The sequence below is a fragment of the Plenodomus lingam genome (genome assembly GCF_022343315.1).
Source record: "Plenodomus lingam strain CAN1 chromosome Unknown contig_18, whole genome shotgun sequence".
In the NCBI taxonomy this organism is placed as follows: Eukaryota; Fungi; Ascomycota; class Dothideomycetes; order Pleosporales; family Leptosphaeriaceae; genus Plenodomus; species Plenodomus lingam.
In genome coordinates this window covers 1,216,865-1,233,661 of record NW_027093935.1, presented here as the reverse complement: position 1 = coordinate 1,233,661, position 16,797 = coordinate 1,216,865, and the positions used below count along the sequence as shown (strand labels likewise).

Here is a 16,797-nt window from a genome sequence, read left to right as displayed (position 1 = left end):
AAATCAGAATGGCAGGTCTCTCACTATTGGCAATCGCTGCTTTCTACCAAGTCGCGATGATCAACGCACGCGAGATTACGTTTCCCCCTCCATCAGGCTACACGTCTCAACACATCATACCCCAAGGCTATAGAGAGCCGGACGTTACTTCACCGAAGTTTGCTGGTTTAGCAACCTACGCTAACCTGCCTTATGTGCATTGTTTGGCTCCAGAAGGGTATGATGTGGAGCCATTCGATATTGCCATCTTGGGGGCGCCTTTTGACACAGTAAGTGGGATTGCACATGACTACATCATCGCATTGTAACTTCGGACTTATATTTTGCTTCGATCATGGGTACTGATACTTGGAGAGGGCGTGACGGGACGGCCGGGAGCGCGTTTCGGCCCGCAAGGTATACGTTCTGGATCGTGGAGAATACACCCTGAAGCGGCATGGAGCGTTTATACCGGTATGTTGTGTGTCTCACCTGTCATCTTCGAAACGTATTGTTTCGATTCTGAATCGCGGTCAAGAGATATAATATGCCAATTGTTGGATGACCCTTCAATACAATGCCTGAGCCATTCCGACAGCTTTCTCACTCGACGCCGGGCCGTCGAGGCCCAGATTTGTCACGTCGATGGAAGCACATGGGGGATTTATCAACATCTCTTAATTTTTACTAAGTTTGGCGTGCTTAAACAGGCGAAAATGTGCTGCGTAGTTGGGCGAAGATCGTCGATTGCGGAGATGCTCCTTTAACATTTCTGGTAGATTAAAGTTTCCATCGGATGGAAAAAGACGGCTACTAACCCTGCAATAAGGATAATACTGTAGCATTAAAGCAATTAGACAAATCACATAAGGTAAATTCAAACACTCAACCAGAATTGGCCTCACGCAACTGACATGTGACGCCCAGATTGTATCTTCGAGGCCAACGAAGTCGAGCAAGGGCACAACGCCTAGGATGATCACCCTGGGAGGAGACCATACTACCACTCTCTCGGCTCTGCGTTCGGCCAGCTCACACTGGGGTCCTGTTAGTGTCATCCACTTTGATAGTCACTTGGATACCTGGGATCCAGAGGTGTTGGGTATGTTCTCCTCTGGCCACATGCAAGCACTGGTGCTAATCTCCAGACAGGTGGAGGAATCTCTCACTATGCGCATGTTCCCTAATTCAAAAATCGTGTGCTCTTGTTTGCTGATACCTGCACAGTGGTGTCAATCATGGTACATTTCTGCACATTGCTCACGAAGAGGGCTTAATTCGCAACTCTTCCGTTCATGCTGGAATTCGAGCGCCAATGGTCCGGCCCAAAGGTGATCTTCGGAACGACGTCCGATGCGGATTTGAGATCATCAAAGCAAGAGAACTTGATCGATATGGTGTTGCTGGGGTGATTGAACGACTGAAAGCTAGGGTGTCCGACACTAAAGTCTACATCAGCGTCGACATTGATGTACTTGATCCAGCCTTCGCGCCAGGTAAGCTACGCATTCTCGGATTTACACACCGGTAATTGGATTTAACACAAAACTGTAGCCACAGGAACGGCGGAGGTTGGCGAATGGAGTACTCGTGAGCTGTTGTCTGTTCTTGATGGACTGGACGGACTGGACGTTGTTGGTGCGGATGTGGTCGAAGTGGCACCAATATACGACAATGCAGGCGAGTCAACAGTCTTAGCTGCGGCAGAGATAGTCTTATCGCTTATTGGACTCATGGTGAATACACCAGTGAGTGAGTGAATGAGTGTGTCTATAAATTTGGATGGACTTGGCGAAATTGCTTCGATCAATAGCCTCCAACCCCGTATAACTGTAGCCACCTCTGGTCGCGATTGTCCTTTCTGTTAGATACCCTCTGCAACTTTAGTTAAATTACCAGCAATAGCGTTCTATTCCTAGTTGATACAGCCGAATGGAAGCTATCGTACGACTCCATCTTTTCCAACCAGCCTATACGATTCTCTTGCCCTAAAGATTTGCGCCACTCTCTGGCTGCAGTCTACCCACTATGTTATACCTCTTGCTAAAGAACGTGTGCCAGTCGTTCAAGACCTGCTTCTCTTTATCAGAGAGTGCAGAGTAGTCAGATATACAGTCTTCTGGCTTCAAAGAGGAAAGTCCAAGGGCGCGGTTCGGTTCCTTGCCCGCAAAAACTAATCGGGAGCTCAGTCAAAGGTCCTCGAGCCTTTTCACGCGCCAGATTAAGCTTACCATGATATCCTTTGCCAGGCGCGTAGGTCTCTTTGCCGCTCACATCGAAGACATCGCCCTGTTCGACGATCAGCTCGATGTCTTATGGATTCACTATGGGCTAGGTACTTTGATGGCCACCAGAGTAGGAAATCCTTCTCTTGTACCTGGATATGATGTCAATTTCTAGTGATTTCAATAATTCCCTAGGCAGAGCCAGGGCGAGCGAGCGTACCATCGCATTTGGCAAGATATTCGCGATCGATGATGTCATCTTTTGGTGGGTTCAGTGCCACAGCTTGCTTTGGGGCGAAACGCTCCTTCGGTTGCTCTGTAGCATCAGACATGATTACGCTTGCTTAGAATCGATATGTAGATGATGTTCGGCTTGTGGAAGATGCTGCCATGCAGAGAGAAGATGTTAGGTATACCTCGGCAGGTGGGGTACGCCATGCCACATCAGCCACGCCACGCCATTCTCGCCACACCTTCTGTAGCACCAGCTGCAACCAAAGTCTTGATTCAACACTGATTGTTGGGCTTAGCAGAGTATTCGAATGAGATTCATATGTGAAATGCTGAAAATTAAGCTCAAGGATATCCAAGGATCTACATATACTCACTCTCTAGATGCGGATTCAACAGCCAGTGAAAGCTTGTAGCTGCATTACCAAATTGACCACGGCCATGACACAACAGCAGTATGTATTACATAGTCAGACATGGCTCGTCATGCTGTAAGAGTGTATACTAATATTCTTCTTAACTTTCCACCAGCACAAGTCTTGAGTGTATGCATGGAACTTCCAGGATGACTTGCATAGATATTCCGAAATCTAAATTACACTCATTGGGTGGCTCTATTTGCATAGCGATATCGTCCGGTAACACCATAGACGAGCTGTCGTCAAACCACTTTCTCTAGAGCTTGATAGCCTCAAGCATATAGACACCTGAAACTGCGCAAACACTAACAGTCATATACAACGCTACAGTTGGGGCATGCAGCACAACCTAGTTCAGGTTGCAGCATATAGGTTGAGGTAACGATGAGACAGCCATCGAACGACCCCCTGATTGCTACCTGTCAGCCTACCATCTCAGCAATTTTCCATCACGAAGACATTGGCCCTGTTGAAGTATTCTTCATTATACTGGAACAATGTTGAGCAACAATAATATACTTTTCTTAACCGGTACTGCACAACAGCCATGAACGCCCTCGCTGAATGCAACACGATTGCCCGAAACCTGCTACTTGCCTCCAGCCCTCTTCGCTTTCCGCGCATGTCTTTTCTTTGCAATAATTCGAGTCCGTTGCGCAAGTTTACCCTTTACATTGGCATCCTCCTCGGCATCTGCATTCGAATTCCCCTTATTCCCGCCGATCTTGCCTTTGTTTCCGGTGCCCGAAGCAGGAGTAGATGCAGCGCTGGAGTCGCGTTTCCGCTTCTTGCCCTTCTTCGCACCAGTATCATCTGATTCACCTTCGGCTCGCGGCTTAGCGGGGTCGCGGGACTTCTCCTCGCGGTCGGTTCGACGAGAAACGACGTTCGCATTCTCAATGGCGAACTCGACAATGAGGCGTTTGCGCTTGTCTTCGAGCATTTCCTTAGCTTTGGCTTTGGATTTGGGGGTCTCGCCTTTGACTTTATAGTCCACAGCATGACCGTTAAGCCAGCGTAGCGCCATCAGGGCATTGCGGTGAGTGTAGTACTCAATGAATCCGTATCCTCTACTTCTGCCAGCGCCAGTGTCCTCGGCGACTTTGCTACCAGCCGGCGTCTCGAAGACGACCTTCGCCTGCTTGACGATACCCTTGCCCTTCTTTTTGCGCATCTTTTCGGCGACAAGCATCTCTTGTCCACCGCGAATGGTTTCTTCCCTGTTCAGCTTATTACGCTTACCAGCTTTGACATCGGCAGCGAAGCCGACAACAGCGCTACGGGCGAGTTGTTTGAGATCTTTTGAGGTGATGCTGCGGGGAATGTTGCGAACAGATAATCGTGTCAGAGATAAGTGGAGCGAGGGGTTCTCTTGGATCTGTTTGCGACGCAATGTCGCGCTCTCTTCGCGCATCTTGATTTCGGACGGCGATAGATGTTGGTATAGAGGCGATTTGGATGAAATAGTACCTTCAGACAGAAGGTACAGGCGACGCTTGTCTTTGTCGCGGTTGAAGCGTTGCGCCGCGCCTTCAGTAGTCAAGCGGGTCGCCTCATTTTTGTCGACAGCGCGACTCAGTTGTAGGATACGGCCATCAATTGTATACCTGCCCGTTGGATCGGCCTCCGCATCTTCAAGAACGGAGTGCGTGACGGTAATTGTAGACCCGTCTTTCTTATCGAGGTTTTTCTTTTGAAGTTTGACTCGCGGAACGCCCTTCAGACAATTGATCATATCTTCTTCTGTGAAGAAGGAAACAAACCCAGTTCCCTTTGGCCGCTCCGTCTCACGATCAATAACCACTCGCGCAAATCGTACGCCGCCAAATTGTTGAAAGTGCTCCTTCAGACGCTCATCGTCCACGGTGAATGGTAGATTGCGGATGAAGATGGTATACTCCTCTCGCTTCGGTTTGTCATTTTCCTCGTCTAAATCAAAACCACCATCCTCGTCATCCTCGGATATGTCTTCGTAATCGGTATTGCTGTCATCCATATCTTCGTCCTCGCTATCGTCAGCTTCGGCTTCGGAATCGTCATTGTCATCGCCGTCGCTCGTATTCGAGCTCTCGGCGTCTTCCATCTCCTTATCCTCCTTTTCAGTCCCTGATTGTGTCTCCTCGCCTTCTTGCTCTGATTTCTGGAGGGTTTGCCAGGTGTCTCGGTCGACGGCCCAATCGACAGCGATTGGGCGATCGTCAATCTCTTTGCCATTAAGCTCTCGTATCGCATTCTCTGCATTCTTGCGCCCACGCAAAGATACGAACCCAAATCCTCTCAGTTCGCCGTTTGGTTTCTTGGGTAAATTGACGAAGTTGACCTTGCCAAAACTGCGAAACAACTTCTGCAAGTCCTCCGGTGTCTTAACAGTCCACGGTAAATTTCGAATGATGAGCTTAGGTGTTTGTGCATCCTTGATCTGTTGTGCACGCTCAGCTTTGGCGCGGTCGCCTGCTTTCGGCCGCTTCTCTTCGCCCTCACGCTGTCGTGCTTCGGCAACGTCGACCTTGATTTTCTTTCCCTTTAGCTCGGAATTGTTCAACTCCTCTTTTGCTCGCTGCGCGTCCTCGACGTCGGCGAAAGTGACGAAGCCGTAACCTTTCGATTCCCTGGTTTCCTTGTCCAAGACTACCAGCGCATTCTTGATCGGGTATGATTCGGAGAAGTGGTTGGTGAGATCCTCGGTCGTGACGGTGGGCGCAAGCCCTCGAACGAAGAGTTGCCTACGGGCAGCTTCCTTGGGCTTGGCTGTAGCTGTGGTGGTGGGAGTGGAAGAGGCAATGTTTTCGGGCTCAGCAGTAGGCGCAGCGACGGTAACAGTCTCTGCACCGTCAAGAGAGAGGCGCTGACGTTTTCTACGGGGAGCCATTATCGATAGTCAAACTGTTGTTCACTTTTCGCGCAACAACAAATCTAACTACCCTGACTACGCTATGCGACAGAAAAAAAGTTCCAGCATCCGGCGAGCAGTTCTGCCGCTCCGGGCCTTGGCAGACAGGGGCCAGTGAAATCGTTCCGATGGATGGGACAGCGACATACATATATCTTCAGAAGAGAGTTGTTATCAACCCCACGGCTTGTTTTGCAGATCAGAACTATGCTCGCAACATGATTCATTCTGGAAGATGCAACTCGCTATTATAGAAGCCTGTGAACGAAGATGTACTCTAGTGTCTGCAGGTTTTCGTGGGTTCTCCCCATCAGCGTCTGTTACCGGTACTGTACCGGTACAGTCCTTGCTCTCCATCACTTTTTGATCGAGACTTCCCTGTCCAGAGCTCAACATCGCGGCACCCCGGGCCTTCTATCTTCAACTAGGTCCGCATGAAACTGGGAAGACTCTCGCTGATGCCCAAACCTGCTTGTGGAATCGCCCAACGCAAGCTACGATCGATGGACTATCGTCTGTCTGCCCACATCCCCCATGGTCGCTAAGATGCAGTAATCACTGCCACCCTATCATCTACCACATGGCAATCTCTGTGCCTTCCTGATGTACTACTTTCGCATCTGACTTACGCATGCAGATTTCTGGCTGCCTTAGTCCTTTGTTCTAAGTGGTGCAAAGGGCTTATCGGTGTCGCTTAGCTGCTGCCGAAATGTATGCTAGCCCTCCCGCATTCCGAGGGATGACATGCACAGTGTAGATATTTCGTTGCATACTCGCCTCACAGAGAGGGGGAAAACACCTGGAGAAAAGCAATGCTTTGGGGCGTCTGATCAGTTCCATCACTTGAAGCGCTATGCACAGCATGGCGAACCGTTCTATATACGTCCATGAAGCCGAGCCACTGCTGAACCAGGAAGAAAACTACGTCTCAGCTTCTCCCTTGGACACCGACCGTTCTACCATACTCAACCGCTCTGCAAATTCCCAGATTGCCCCAGCAGAAGACGATGACAAGACAAGCACTCCATCTCTAGCCGAGCAGCTAGATGAGGGGCAACTCTCACTCTATGAGAGAAAATGTCTATTAATCGGTATGTAGTTCCGTTGCTTCTATCATGAAACATCACTGATTGTATTTCTTGAAACCCTTTAAGATCAGGAGATTGATCACATGGGCATGGGCCGATACCAATGGTCGATCTGGGCATTGTGCGGACTTGGCTACTTGATTGACTTGATGTGGGCTCAAGCCTTTGGTCTTATCCTATCTCCCATCCAGCAGGAGATGGGCTTCGGTCCTGATCAGACGGGCAAGTTGTCGACCGCATTCTCCATTGGACTGACTGCGGGTGCGCTTGTGTGGGGCCTTTTGGTTGATGTTATCGGACGAAAGAGAGTATTCAACCTCACAGTGTTGCTTGCTTGCGCATTCGGTACCTTCATTGCTGTGCCGAGCACGTACTACTCCATACTCATCTTCACTGCCCTGACTGGATTCGGAATAGGCGGTAATATTCCCCAAGACACCATGATAACCCTGGAGTTCACACCGCAGAGCAAACGATATCTCTTGCCTCTGCTTTCCATATTTCAGCCTCTCGGGGTAGTGATCTGCAGCATCGTTGCCTATGGATTCATCCCGAACTATTCTTGCAGTCCAAATTTCTCGGAGAAGAACCCTTTACCAGCATGTAGCATGATTGCATCGGGGGAACCTTGCTGCTCCAAGGCAGACAATATGGGGTGGCGCTACTTGTTATTCACTCTCGGTGCGGTCACATTGGTTGCATTCCTCCTGCGATCCGTTATTTTTCGGTTTCAAGAGTCTCCAAAGTTTTTAGTGTATCGCGGTGAAGATACCAAAGCCGTGCAGGTGTTACACAATATAGCCCACTACAACGGCCGAACTTGTGGTATATCACTGGACAAATTTGAGTCTTTAGACCGCGATTCTGATCTCGCCCAGAGTCGCAAACCTGTGCTTGGAAGCGGTGCTTTACAGCTCGAATCGACATGGGCCGACAAAGTCAAATTCGAACAGCATAGATTCCGGCTCCTATTCTCGGATTTCCAAATGACAAGGCTTACGATTTTGGTATGGCTGACCTATATCTGCGACTACTGGGGGTTTACTGTCGCTGGTAAGCTAAGAGAGCTCTGTAGTCGATACTATACTGTATAGGCTGACGCAAACATCCAGGAACTTACCTACCACAGATTTTAGCTCTCAAGAATGGTGCGCTCAACCTCTCTCTGGACTACACCTACCGATCTTACATATACATTTACATGCCGGGGGTCTTTGGTGTGCTTCTGGGAACGCTCGCATACCGAGCACCGCGTATCGGTCGCAAATGGACGATGGTATCATCATCCGCAATGATGGCCATATCCATCTTCTTGTTCAGCAGCGTAAACTCAGCAGCGTCTAACATTGGCTTCAACATCATGGAATACTTCTTCCAATCCATGTTCAACGCTGTTCTGTACGGATGGACACCTTCAGCCTTCCCAGCCCCGATAAGAGGAACCGCATGTGGTATCGCAAGCTTCTGGGGTAGACTGTTCGGAATCATTAGCCCGTTGATTGCACAGCATCTGTATGCCGGAGGTAAGTCAGGCGAGAGGGATATCAACAGTGTGCTTTATCTTGCTGGAGGCATGACTGTGGGTTGCGTTATTGCGACAGCATTATTGCCAACAAATTTGCTCGGAAGGTAGAACTCGTAAAGTGGGCAGATTGGTAGATGAGGATGGCGATAGCTACTCGGATAGATCTAGTCGGAAGGAAAAGATGCAGCGGAGCAACATTAGATGCTATATTGAGTCTATAGATATAATTATTTTACCAAGAGACTGATCTTTGACTAAGATGAAAAATCGTCGCTGTGAATGGCCATACTGGCTTTGACAAAAGTGAGAAATGGCTGCGAACCTTGATAGATGGAAGTAATGGGTGCTTTATCTTCACAGAAAGCTTTTTTGGACTAAAAGCCATGCAAAGTCAAAAGGATTGTACTCCTTGTCGCATTGGAGTTCATGATGGCGATGGGGTGGGCGAGATCAAATCCACATTAGCCTGTCCAAAAACGGTTAGGCCGCGAACGTCTCGGCTATGGATTTTCCGCTCGCCGCACAGTTGGGCCTCACTATTCGCAAATTCAACATCCACCTCAATCGACACCGTTAACCCACAGCAACCCTCAAGATGAAGTACATGTACGTCTAACACCCAGTCAAAATATCCGATTCGCTACATCGCACACCAAAACCGTCCCCAATTTCGAGTTACGAGTTCTCGCATAAACGCACACGACCGCACACATCGAAATTTTAGATGGCTTGGACATGGGCTAACAGTTGCGCGATAGCCACTCCGAGGAATTGCTCGAGATCCCCGAGGGGGTCAAGGTCTCTATCAAGACCAGGAACGTTGTCGTTGAGGGTGAGTGCAGGATTGCGCGTTCAATCGGGGTAACACATGCTAACTATACACTTCAGGTCCCCGAGTATGTTGAAAGAATCATCAATGTCGAACGTCTTCTCACAACCTGCAGGGCAAGCTCTCAAAGTCTTTGGGTCACTTGGCGGTCTCCTTTTCCCACGTACGTCGAGTTCGGATATGGCGACAAGGAAAAATGGGCTAACATGGTTGTAGCCCAAGAACAACCTGATCAAGATCGAGCTCCACCACGGATCGCGCAAGAGCGTTGCCACTCTTCGCACTGTCCGGACTCTGATTGTACGTCGAAAGCCTCCCGGGCTTAGATACTATGAGAACGAGCAACAGCCTGACTGATGGTAGAACAACTTGATCATCGGTGTCACCAAGGGTTTCAAGTACAAGTAAGCGTCAAATGGGACGATCGAAAGAAGACGTCGCTAACAATGGACCTTAGGATGCGTTACGTCTATGCCCAGTATGTTCCTCCTATTCACGATGCGCATCAAACACCCGACCCGCCGTCTCGTATCCTCAACTTTTGTTCGGAGTCACTTGCAATTCGCACATAGATGAAAGACTATGTAATCTTGTTGTGGATACGAGGGGGAATTGCCTGGAAGGCTTCTCCTGGTCGACTGTCAGCGAAAAGGAGGACGCTAACATAAGCGCAGTTTCCCCATCAACGTCAACATCGAGAAGAACAAGGACGACGTATTCGAGGTTGAGATCAGGAACTTCGTCGGTGAGAAGCTTGTACGAAGGGTCACCATGAGGCCCGGTGTCAACGTCGAGGCATCGAAGAACCAGAAGGATGAGCTGCAACTCACTGGAAACGTAAGGCAATTCGTGTTTGGTCGTCATTAACTGGACTAACGAGACGGCAGAGTCTCGAGGATGTTTCCCAGAGCGCCGCCGACATCCAGCAAATCTGCAAGGTCCGCAACAAGGATATCCGAAAGTTCTTGGACGGTCTCTACGTTTCAGAGCGGGGCAACATCGAGGATGCATAGACTGTTTGGGGAGTGCGGGTTTCTTTACGGGCATATGATCATCTATGAGCTTCTCTGCATTACACACTGCGGTTGGCGCCTGGGGGTTTAAGCTCAAAAACGATGTTCAACAACAATACCATCAATGACCTGATGGACCCATCCGTTCACCTTTGTGATCCACTGTCTGGCCGTTGATGTGAAGCTTGAAGCTATTCTAATTTTATACCAGACGTGTAATCAGGACTGACACATGGCTCTGTACGATTGACTTGGGATTGGAGAATTTGGTGATCATTTGGTTCGACTCTTTGGAACAGACGTTCCTTTCTGGGGGGAACATCTGATATTCAACGACAGGCATCATCGCATGACGCAGGCTTGGCGCGGGATCACACGCCCCGCATCCCCCTCCATGTTACCACCGGCAATGTCATCGACTATCGCCGTAAAAGCCGCTCTCAATAGCTATTCTTCCGTGCTTGCTTGCTGACCTCTAGTATGCCGATCCCTTGCAGCTATTATAAAAACCAGGAGATCCCCCCAAATGTCTACATTTGAACGCAATCTAATTCACCCAGCCCAAGAACCACTTTGATATTCTATAGAGCTTCTTCAAAACCGCCATTATGCCAGACAAACTCGACATCCAAGGCCTCCTCATGGAATCGAAAGCCGAATACAAGCAATTGGGTAAGAGTGGGCTGAGGGTCTCTGTGCCAATTTTGGGTGCTATGTCTATCGGTTCGTCCAAGTGGCAACCTTGGGTAATTGAAGAGGAGGAGGCGCTTCCGCTTTTGAAGGCTGCGTGGGATCGCGGCTTGACGACTTGGGACACTGGTTCGTGATATGTTTTACTATATGCTATGTCATGTTGTTTGGGTTGCTAACACCCTTTTACAGCCAATGTATACTCCAACGGCGTCTCGGAAGAACTTGTCGGCAAAGCAATCAAGAAGTACAATCTGCCTCGAGAGAAACTCGTCATACTGACAAAGTGCTTTGCATACGTGGGTGAAGATCCTGGCCTTAGGACGATCAACTACGCGGAGGAGTTGCCGCAACTCAAGGACTACACGAACCAGGGTGGGCTGTCGCGCCAGGCGATATTCAATGCGGTCAACTCGTCGCTGAAGCGTCTGGATATGGAATACATTGATCTTCTACAAATCCACCGATTTGATCCACACACGCCAGTGGAAGAGACTATGGAGGCACTGCATGATTTGATCAAGAGTGGGAAGGTCAGGTACATTGGTGCAAGTTCCATGTGGGCTGTGCAGTTTGCCCAGATGCAATTCACAGCGGAGAAGCATGGATGGACAAAATTCATCAGCATGCAGAACCATTACAACTTGCTGTACCGTGAGGAGGAACGGGAGATGAACCGATTCTGCAATGATACTGGGGTTGGCCTGATTCCGGTACGTGCGCATGAACGTTATGAGCAAAGCATGTGGTGAGCCCCATGAGTAACTTGATTGCAGTGGGCACCGTTATGTCGCGGCCATCTTGCGCGTCCCCCTTCGGCCTTTGGCAGCACGACACGTTCGGAAGGCGAGCAAAAGGCAGGCCAGCAAACTTCGGGCACGACGGCGATTGACAAGAAGATCATCGGGCGCGTTGAAGAGATGGCACAGAAGCATGGCTGGAAGATGAGCCATGTGGCTCTTGCCTGGATCAACAAGCGAGTCTCCAGCCCGATCATCGGCTTCTCGAGTGTCGAGAGGATGGACGAGGCGCTGGCGGCGAGGGGTAAGACCTTGACCGAGGAGGAGGAGCAGTATCTCGAGGAGCTGTATGAACCCGTGAAGGTTGTTGGCCATTCCTAGTATCTTGACAAGTCGCCATAGGTGGATATATACCATGTATAGTCGTACCTATGCCACGGCCCCGTTGACGTTCCACCACATCTTTAGCCTGTTGTTGACAACTGGCGGCTAACGATTGCGTTGGGCCCCACCCTCGTGACATGCATGTCATTAGGGTAGTACAATCGAGGACTATACGGTAGTAGAGTAGAGTCAGTAGGTTTCTAGAGTAACTGCGTGCCTCGCGATCTCTGGGCAGGCCCGACGCCGGTCCCGCCCTTCAAGATTCGCGTCTTGCATTTAGAGTAGATTCTGGGCAAGTCGAGTGGAGAGCTTGGACGGCTGCATCTGAACGCGGCCCTGCTACTGTAAATCCTCGGGCTTGTTGTAGAGCACTTGTAGAGTATGCTTTCCCTCCCTTGTGGGCTGACCAATGACGTAACTGTCGTGTGATCACCTCACCACCGTACCTGAACGGTACCCACCACCACATCACAACAACAGGCACCGCAGAGAAATGCGGCGCAATTGAAGTCGACGGCGACATCAAAGAGGCTCAATGGGCTAGCTTGCATGCTTCTGCTGAGCTACCACAGCATCTGTTGCTGTCCCGCCAGGCACCCTTCCCGTGTTGGACGTGAGCAAGCCTCCAGCTCAACCCCCCGCAATTTCCCCGCACTCTTCCCATCCATCGCGTCTCGCCTTGATTGGCTCGACATGGTGGTGTGCACATCAAGTGACTTTGCTGGAGAGCCCTGTGCTTCCGCCGATGCCTCATAAGCATGCCCGCCCTCCCTTCCACTCCCTTCCTTCTTCATACTCTCTCCTCCGTCTCAGCACCTTGCTTTGCGCTCTGTCTTGCCCTCAGCTTCACACGCCAACAACTCGGCTCCTACAGCTCTCAAACTACTCACCTCCCTCATCAGCTCCAAGCTTATTGTCCCCCCTTTGCTGTTTCACTACCATGGCAGCTGCAACTGAAGAAACTCTCCACAAGGTCGACTCACTCGTTGAGGAGAACAAGGATGGAGCTGCTAAGAAGGGCCATCGCAGAGCCAGTTCCATGGCTGCTGATGTCTACCGGATCGAAGACCTAGGTGAGTTTCCCTGCTGGCTGGAGCCAAGTGAGGGGCTATGCGTGAGGGGTAGTTGAGACTGACAGTCTGATAGAGAAGGAGGACAAGGACATCGAGATCTCTATTGAGACACAGAAGCTCGGATGGTAGGTTTCAAAGCTCCTCTCGTCTTTGGTGTTTACTTTCGCATCCTCGTTGTTGTCCAGCCCCACCCTGCTCGTGTCGACGAGATGAAGCAACGCTGACCCAATGGTCCTCAGGAAGCTTAACAAGTCACCCACAACGGTTGAGGACCCAGCTGTACTCAAACTGCCACTTACCAACCCCAAGCTCAAATCCATCACCTTGCATTTTCCACTCGGACTTGAGGTCACTGCAAGGAACCTCAAGGGTGTCACCATCAAGGATGCGCTAGATGCCATTCATAAGCAATTCAAGAAGCGCGTAAGTGTGCCTAAGACCTCTTGCCTTTGTTCGACACAGAGCTTCCCTGCTGTTTCGGGATGAATGTGCAATGTCGGAATGCCATGATACGAACAGGTGCTAATGTCTTCCTCAGCAAGACGACGAGTTTGAGAAGCCATACCTAGCTGGCTTCGAGTGGGATCGAGAAGAGTGCTACACGCGCTTCATTGTCCACCAGTCGAGCCAGCCAACATCAAGCATGTCTGGTGGCTCGGGTGGCGGCAAGAAGAAGAAGAACAAGAAGGTGGAAGAGGAGGCTGGCTAGATGAACGACTCGCTCCTTCCCTGACTTCGACTTCAAACACGGCTTCGGTCATATGCCATGCTTCAGCATTGCTATGAGGGGTATGGATATGCACTCGGGTGCTGGTCAATCTTCATATCGATATGGGAAGAACGGGTGTGTCCACGCGGACGGCATATATAGTGCACTGCAAATCTGGAAAGTTGAGCAGTAGTGTACTGATTGTGGTCGCCCTGCGTTGGATGCTCATCGTCCGAGTTCTCGCTGGTTGCCTGCTAGGTGCGATAGCAGCAGATGTCTTCATATAGTACCGAAGGATCGCTCTGGTTGCTGGAAAGCACCTGACGCGATAATGGAATATGAATCAAACTGTTCCGAGTAGTGTCTGAAGATGTGAGGTCGCTTGAGAGTGTTGCGGGCGCCTAAAGTGGCAGACTGCCACTGCCACGGCAGTTGATAGATGACCCCAACTGACTGCGCTCTCCAGAACCGGCTGAATTTTGATTGAGGCCTTCAAGATAGTATCATTAGGTACTAAGACTAGTCATCTCCTGAGTTCGTGTGTTCCACAGGAGAGAAAAGCTTCAGAACCCAAATTGTCTCACGTGACATGTGTGCAGCTCGCCATTTTCGCCCGGAAATCTCGCCTAAGGTGATGACGAGGGTTAGCCTTGCATTAATTCGCCAGCATGTCAACCTTGTTTCACTACCACCCAACAACAACTCTTTCTTTCGACATTATGTTGCAGACATTACTCGGATTTGACTCTCGGCACCATATTGAGCCTCAAATATACATAGCTTGGCCTTGGTGGCCCTCCCTTCTTGCAAAGCCCTTATGCCCTTTCAGCCGTCCCGCCCACCGACTTTCAGCCCCCACATGTAGTGCGGATGGCTAGGATTCGGCACTCTTCTACTACTGTATACAAACAGCCAAAAAAAAAGTCAAAGGCATTCTCTATATGTTTTCAAACCTGCAGATTAGGCCTGCACGATCTCATCGTCGCAAACCAAGTTTGACTCATCGTGCGGGAGTTTCCAAACGCCGTGTGTCTACCGTTTCGGCTGCGACTGTCAACAACGTCCCTTCTTTGAGCTTGATGAAGGATTTGTTTGGTGATGAATTCCCAGAAGCATTCGCAACAAGCAGCGGCCTTGGACGAGCGAGCAGGAAAACTATACTGGATCTTCCCGCTGCGCTGTTGTCCCTGACGTGTGATCACCTCTCGAAACTGGACATCAAGAGACTCCGGCTGACGAGCCAATATCTGGCGAAAAACGTGGATCTACGAATCGATCGAGTGTACATCTCACCTAACCGCGCTAATCTGGCCTGTTTGGAATGGATCTTAAAGCATCCACGACATAGCAACAGCGTTCGAGAAATTGTGTGGGATGATGCACAGCTCGAAGAGTACCCTACCTTGGAAAGTTTTCGCCGAGCAATAGATGCTGATGATTTGCAATGGACAAGGAAGCTCGAGGATCGCTTGGAGGCGTCCACTCGAGACCGCACAGACGGCGACTACTATCCCCTGGAACGAGATGACTTCTTCCATCAAGATGGACGATTAAGCGATCCAGCAAAGAATATTTTACTACGATACGATGACAGGTTTTCTCGTGCCGTCCTGGCTCGAAATGCGATGATGATGAGTGTAGAAGACAGCTATGCTTTGTATAGTAGGTTATATCACGAAGAGCAGGATCTCATGAAACAGGGAGTGGACGTCGCCGCTCTCGAGCAGGCTTTGCGCAGTTTTCCATACCTGAAGAGGGTCACTCTAACAAGCGAGGTATGGCGGCCATGGCACTTTGTACCTCGCTACGATACGCCGTTCAGTCGATCTTTGCCCATAGGTTTTCGGAAACCTACTGTATGGCCATGGTGTGGTCGCCGTCCAAGTCAACCGGGAGCAGAGTTGGAAAGCCGTACAGGGATGTTGACAGTACCCATCAATGGATCTCTACCAGGTGATTGGCGAGGCTACACAATCGTTACTTCTGCTTTGCTCTCACAAGGGAATGGGGTCGAGGAATTCTTAATTGATTCTGGCAGTGAACCTGCTGGAATTAGTCACCAGATCTTCAGACATCCCAACCAGGAACTTGATCGGACCATACAGCTGTTTCGCACAGCTCCACTCCGGCGACTTCAGATTGTGCTCTATGACAAGGTAGAGTTTGATGACACTGGCCTAATGCATAATTACTTGAACCGCGCTCTTAGTGAGCTGTCGCATCTCACGCATCTGGACCTGAAAAACAGTGGCGGTAACATGTCCTGCTTGTTTCCAGACAAGATTCTGCCGCCTACATTACTGGCTCAACTTAAGATATTTGCGCTTCGAGGATACATGGTCGCACACCCCAGTTTACTCAGCTCCTTGCAGCAGATGGTCAACGCGCAGCAAATCACTTTCGAGGACATACTGCTATCTTACAACCAACCCACAGCGCCAAGCCAACACGAGCGGCTTTCAAACACACAAGAGCTGTTCCAAGAACTACGAGTCTACTATACCCAACAAGAATACAATACGACCATCGGTCGACCAGTCTATACTTGGATCCAGCAGTGCGGCTACACACAGTACTTTTTCCATCGATGCCGCATGGTGCAGGAAGAGCTCAACGACTATCTCTACAGCGGATGGGATTGCCCGTTTCACATGCATGAGATCAAGGAGAATGTGGGGTGGGTAGTTGATGGACGAGACCCCGAGTATAAGAGGCGAGCAGCAGAAGTCATGCATTTGCAGAAGTCGGAAGATGACACGATGGGATCTGATGATTGGCTCCCGGAGTTCCACTCGAGTTGATAAGTGCTGGAGTAACTGGCGGACATATCGGGACTCATCTGGGAAGGGGAGTCTGCTGGAATGGACTATATCGCAGGTTGTCTCATGTCTGTTCGTTTATTCGCATTCAGAATCGACGGCAATCTATCGCAGGAAAACTCACCATCTACAACAAACCTAGGCCGCCGCCCTTTCACGACCTACCTGGCGAACTTCAAATCA

The 16,797-nt window shown here is 50.0% G+C and overlaps 8 protein-coding genes across 8 annotated transcripts; 5 read left to right on the top strand and 3 right to left on the bottom strand.

Annotated features, from left to right (window-relative positions):
- Window positions 1-8: 8 nt before the first annotated feature.
- IAQ61_003865 (uncharacterized protein) lies at window positions 9-1,739 on the top strand (the record flags this gene model as incomplete). The annotated part of the gene is made up of 8 exons (XM_066096128.1): window positions 9-269; window positions 357-453; window positions 690-754; window positions 809-850; window positions 907-1,081; window positions 1,132-1,153; window positions 1,207-1,475; window positions 1,534-1,739. 8 exons carry the CDS (start codon window positions 9-11, stop codon window positions 1,737-1,739), a joined length of 1,137 nt encoding a protein of 378 aa, XP_065954004.1.
- A 228-nt stretch (window positions 1,740-1,967) lies between these two features.
- Window positions 1,968-2,536, bottom strand: IAQ61_003864 (uncharacterized protein; the record flags this gene model as incomplete). Its single annotated transcript, XM_003837383.1, has 4 exons — window positions 1,968-2,152; window positions 2,211-2,268; window positions 2,319-2,356; window positions 2,425-2,536. 4 exons carry the CDS (start codon window positions 2,534-2,536, stop codon window positions 1,968-1,970), a joined length of 393 nt encoding a protein of 130 aa, XP_003837431.1.
- Window positions 2,537-3,443: 907 nt separating this feature from the next.
- Window positions 3,444-5,723, bottom strand: IAQ61_003863 (uncharacterized protein; the record flags this gene model as incomplete). Its single annotated transcript, XM_003837382.2, has 1 exon — window positions 3,444-5,723. One exon carries the CDS (start codon window positions 5,721-5,723, stop codon window positions 3,444-3,446), a length of 2,280 nt encoding a protein of 759 aa, XP_003837430.1.
- Window positions 5,724-6,606: 883 nt separating this feature from the next.
- On the top strand, window positions 6,607-8,465 carry IAQ61_003862 (uncharacterized protein; the record flags this gene model as incomplete). Its single annotated transcript, XM_066096127.1, has 3 exons — window positions 6,607-6,835; window positions 6,899-7,885; window positions 7,945-8,465. 3 exons carry the CDS (start codon window positions 6,607-6,609, stop codon window positions 8,463-8,465), a joined length of 1,737 nt encoding a protein of 578 aa, XP_065954003.1.
- Window positions 8,466-9,720: 1,255 nt separating this feature from the next.
- IAQ61_003861 (uncharacterized protein) lies at window positions 9,721-10,050 on the bottom strand (the record flags this gene model as incomplete). Its single annotated transcript, XM_066096126.1, has 1 exon — window positions 9,721-10,050. The coding sequence occupies one exon, from the start codon at window positions 10,048-10,050 to the stop codon at window positions 9,721-9,723; it is 330 nt and encodes a 109-aa protein (XP_065954002.1).
- Window positions 10,051-10,807: 757 nt separating this feature from the next.
- IAQ61_003860 (uncharacterized protein) lies at window positions 10,808-12,010 on the top strand (the record flags this gene model as incomplete). The annotated part of the gene is made up of 3 exons (XM_003837378.2): window positions 10,808-11,018; window positions 11,082-11,602; window positions 11,666-12,010. The coding sequence occupies 3 exons, from the start codon at window positions 10,808-10,810 to the stop codon at window positions 12,008-12,010; spliced, it is 1,077 nt and encodes a 358-aa protein (XP_003837426.1).
- Window positions 12,011-12,587: 577 nt separating this feature from the next.
- On the top strand, window positions 12,588-13,795 carry IAQ61_003859 (uncharacterized protein; the record flags this gene model as incomplete). The annotated part of the gene is made up of 4 exons (XM_003837377.2): window positions 12,588-13,086; window positions 13,160-13,211; window positions 13,326-13,509; window positions 13,625-13,795. Coding segments are annotated over 4 exons (906 nt in total), but the record flags the coding sequence as incomplete, so codon positions are not given.
- A 941-nt stretch (window positions 13,796-14,736) lies between these two features.
- On the top strand, window positions 14,737-16,596 carry IAQ61_003858 (uncharacterized protein; the record flags this gene model as incomplete). Its single annotated transcript, XM_003837376.1, has 1 exon — window positions 14,737-16,596. One exon carries the CDS (start codon window positions 14,737-14,739, stop codon window positions 16,594-16,596), a length of 1,860 nt encoding a protein of 619 aa, XP_003837424.1.
- Window positions 16,597-16,797: the final 201 nt, after the last annotated feature.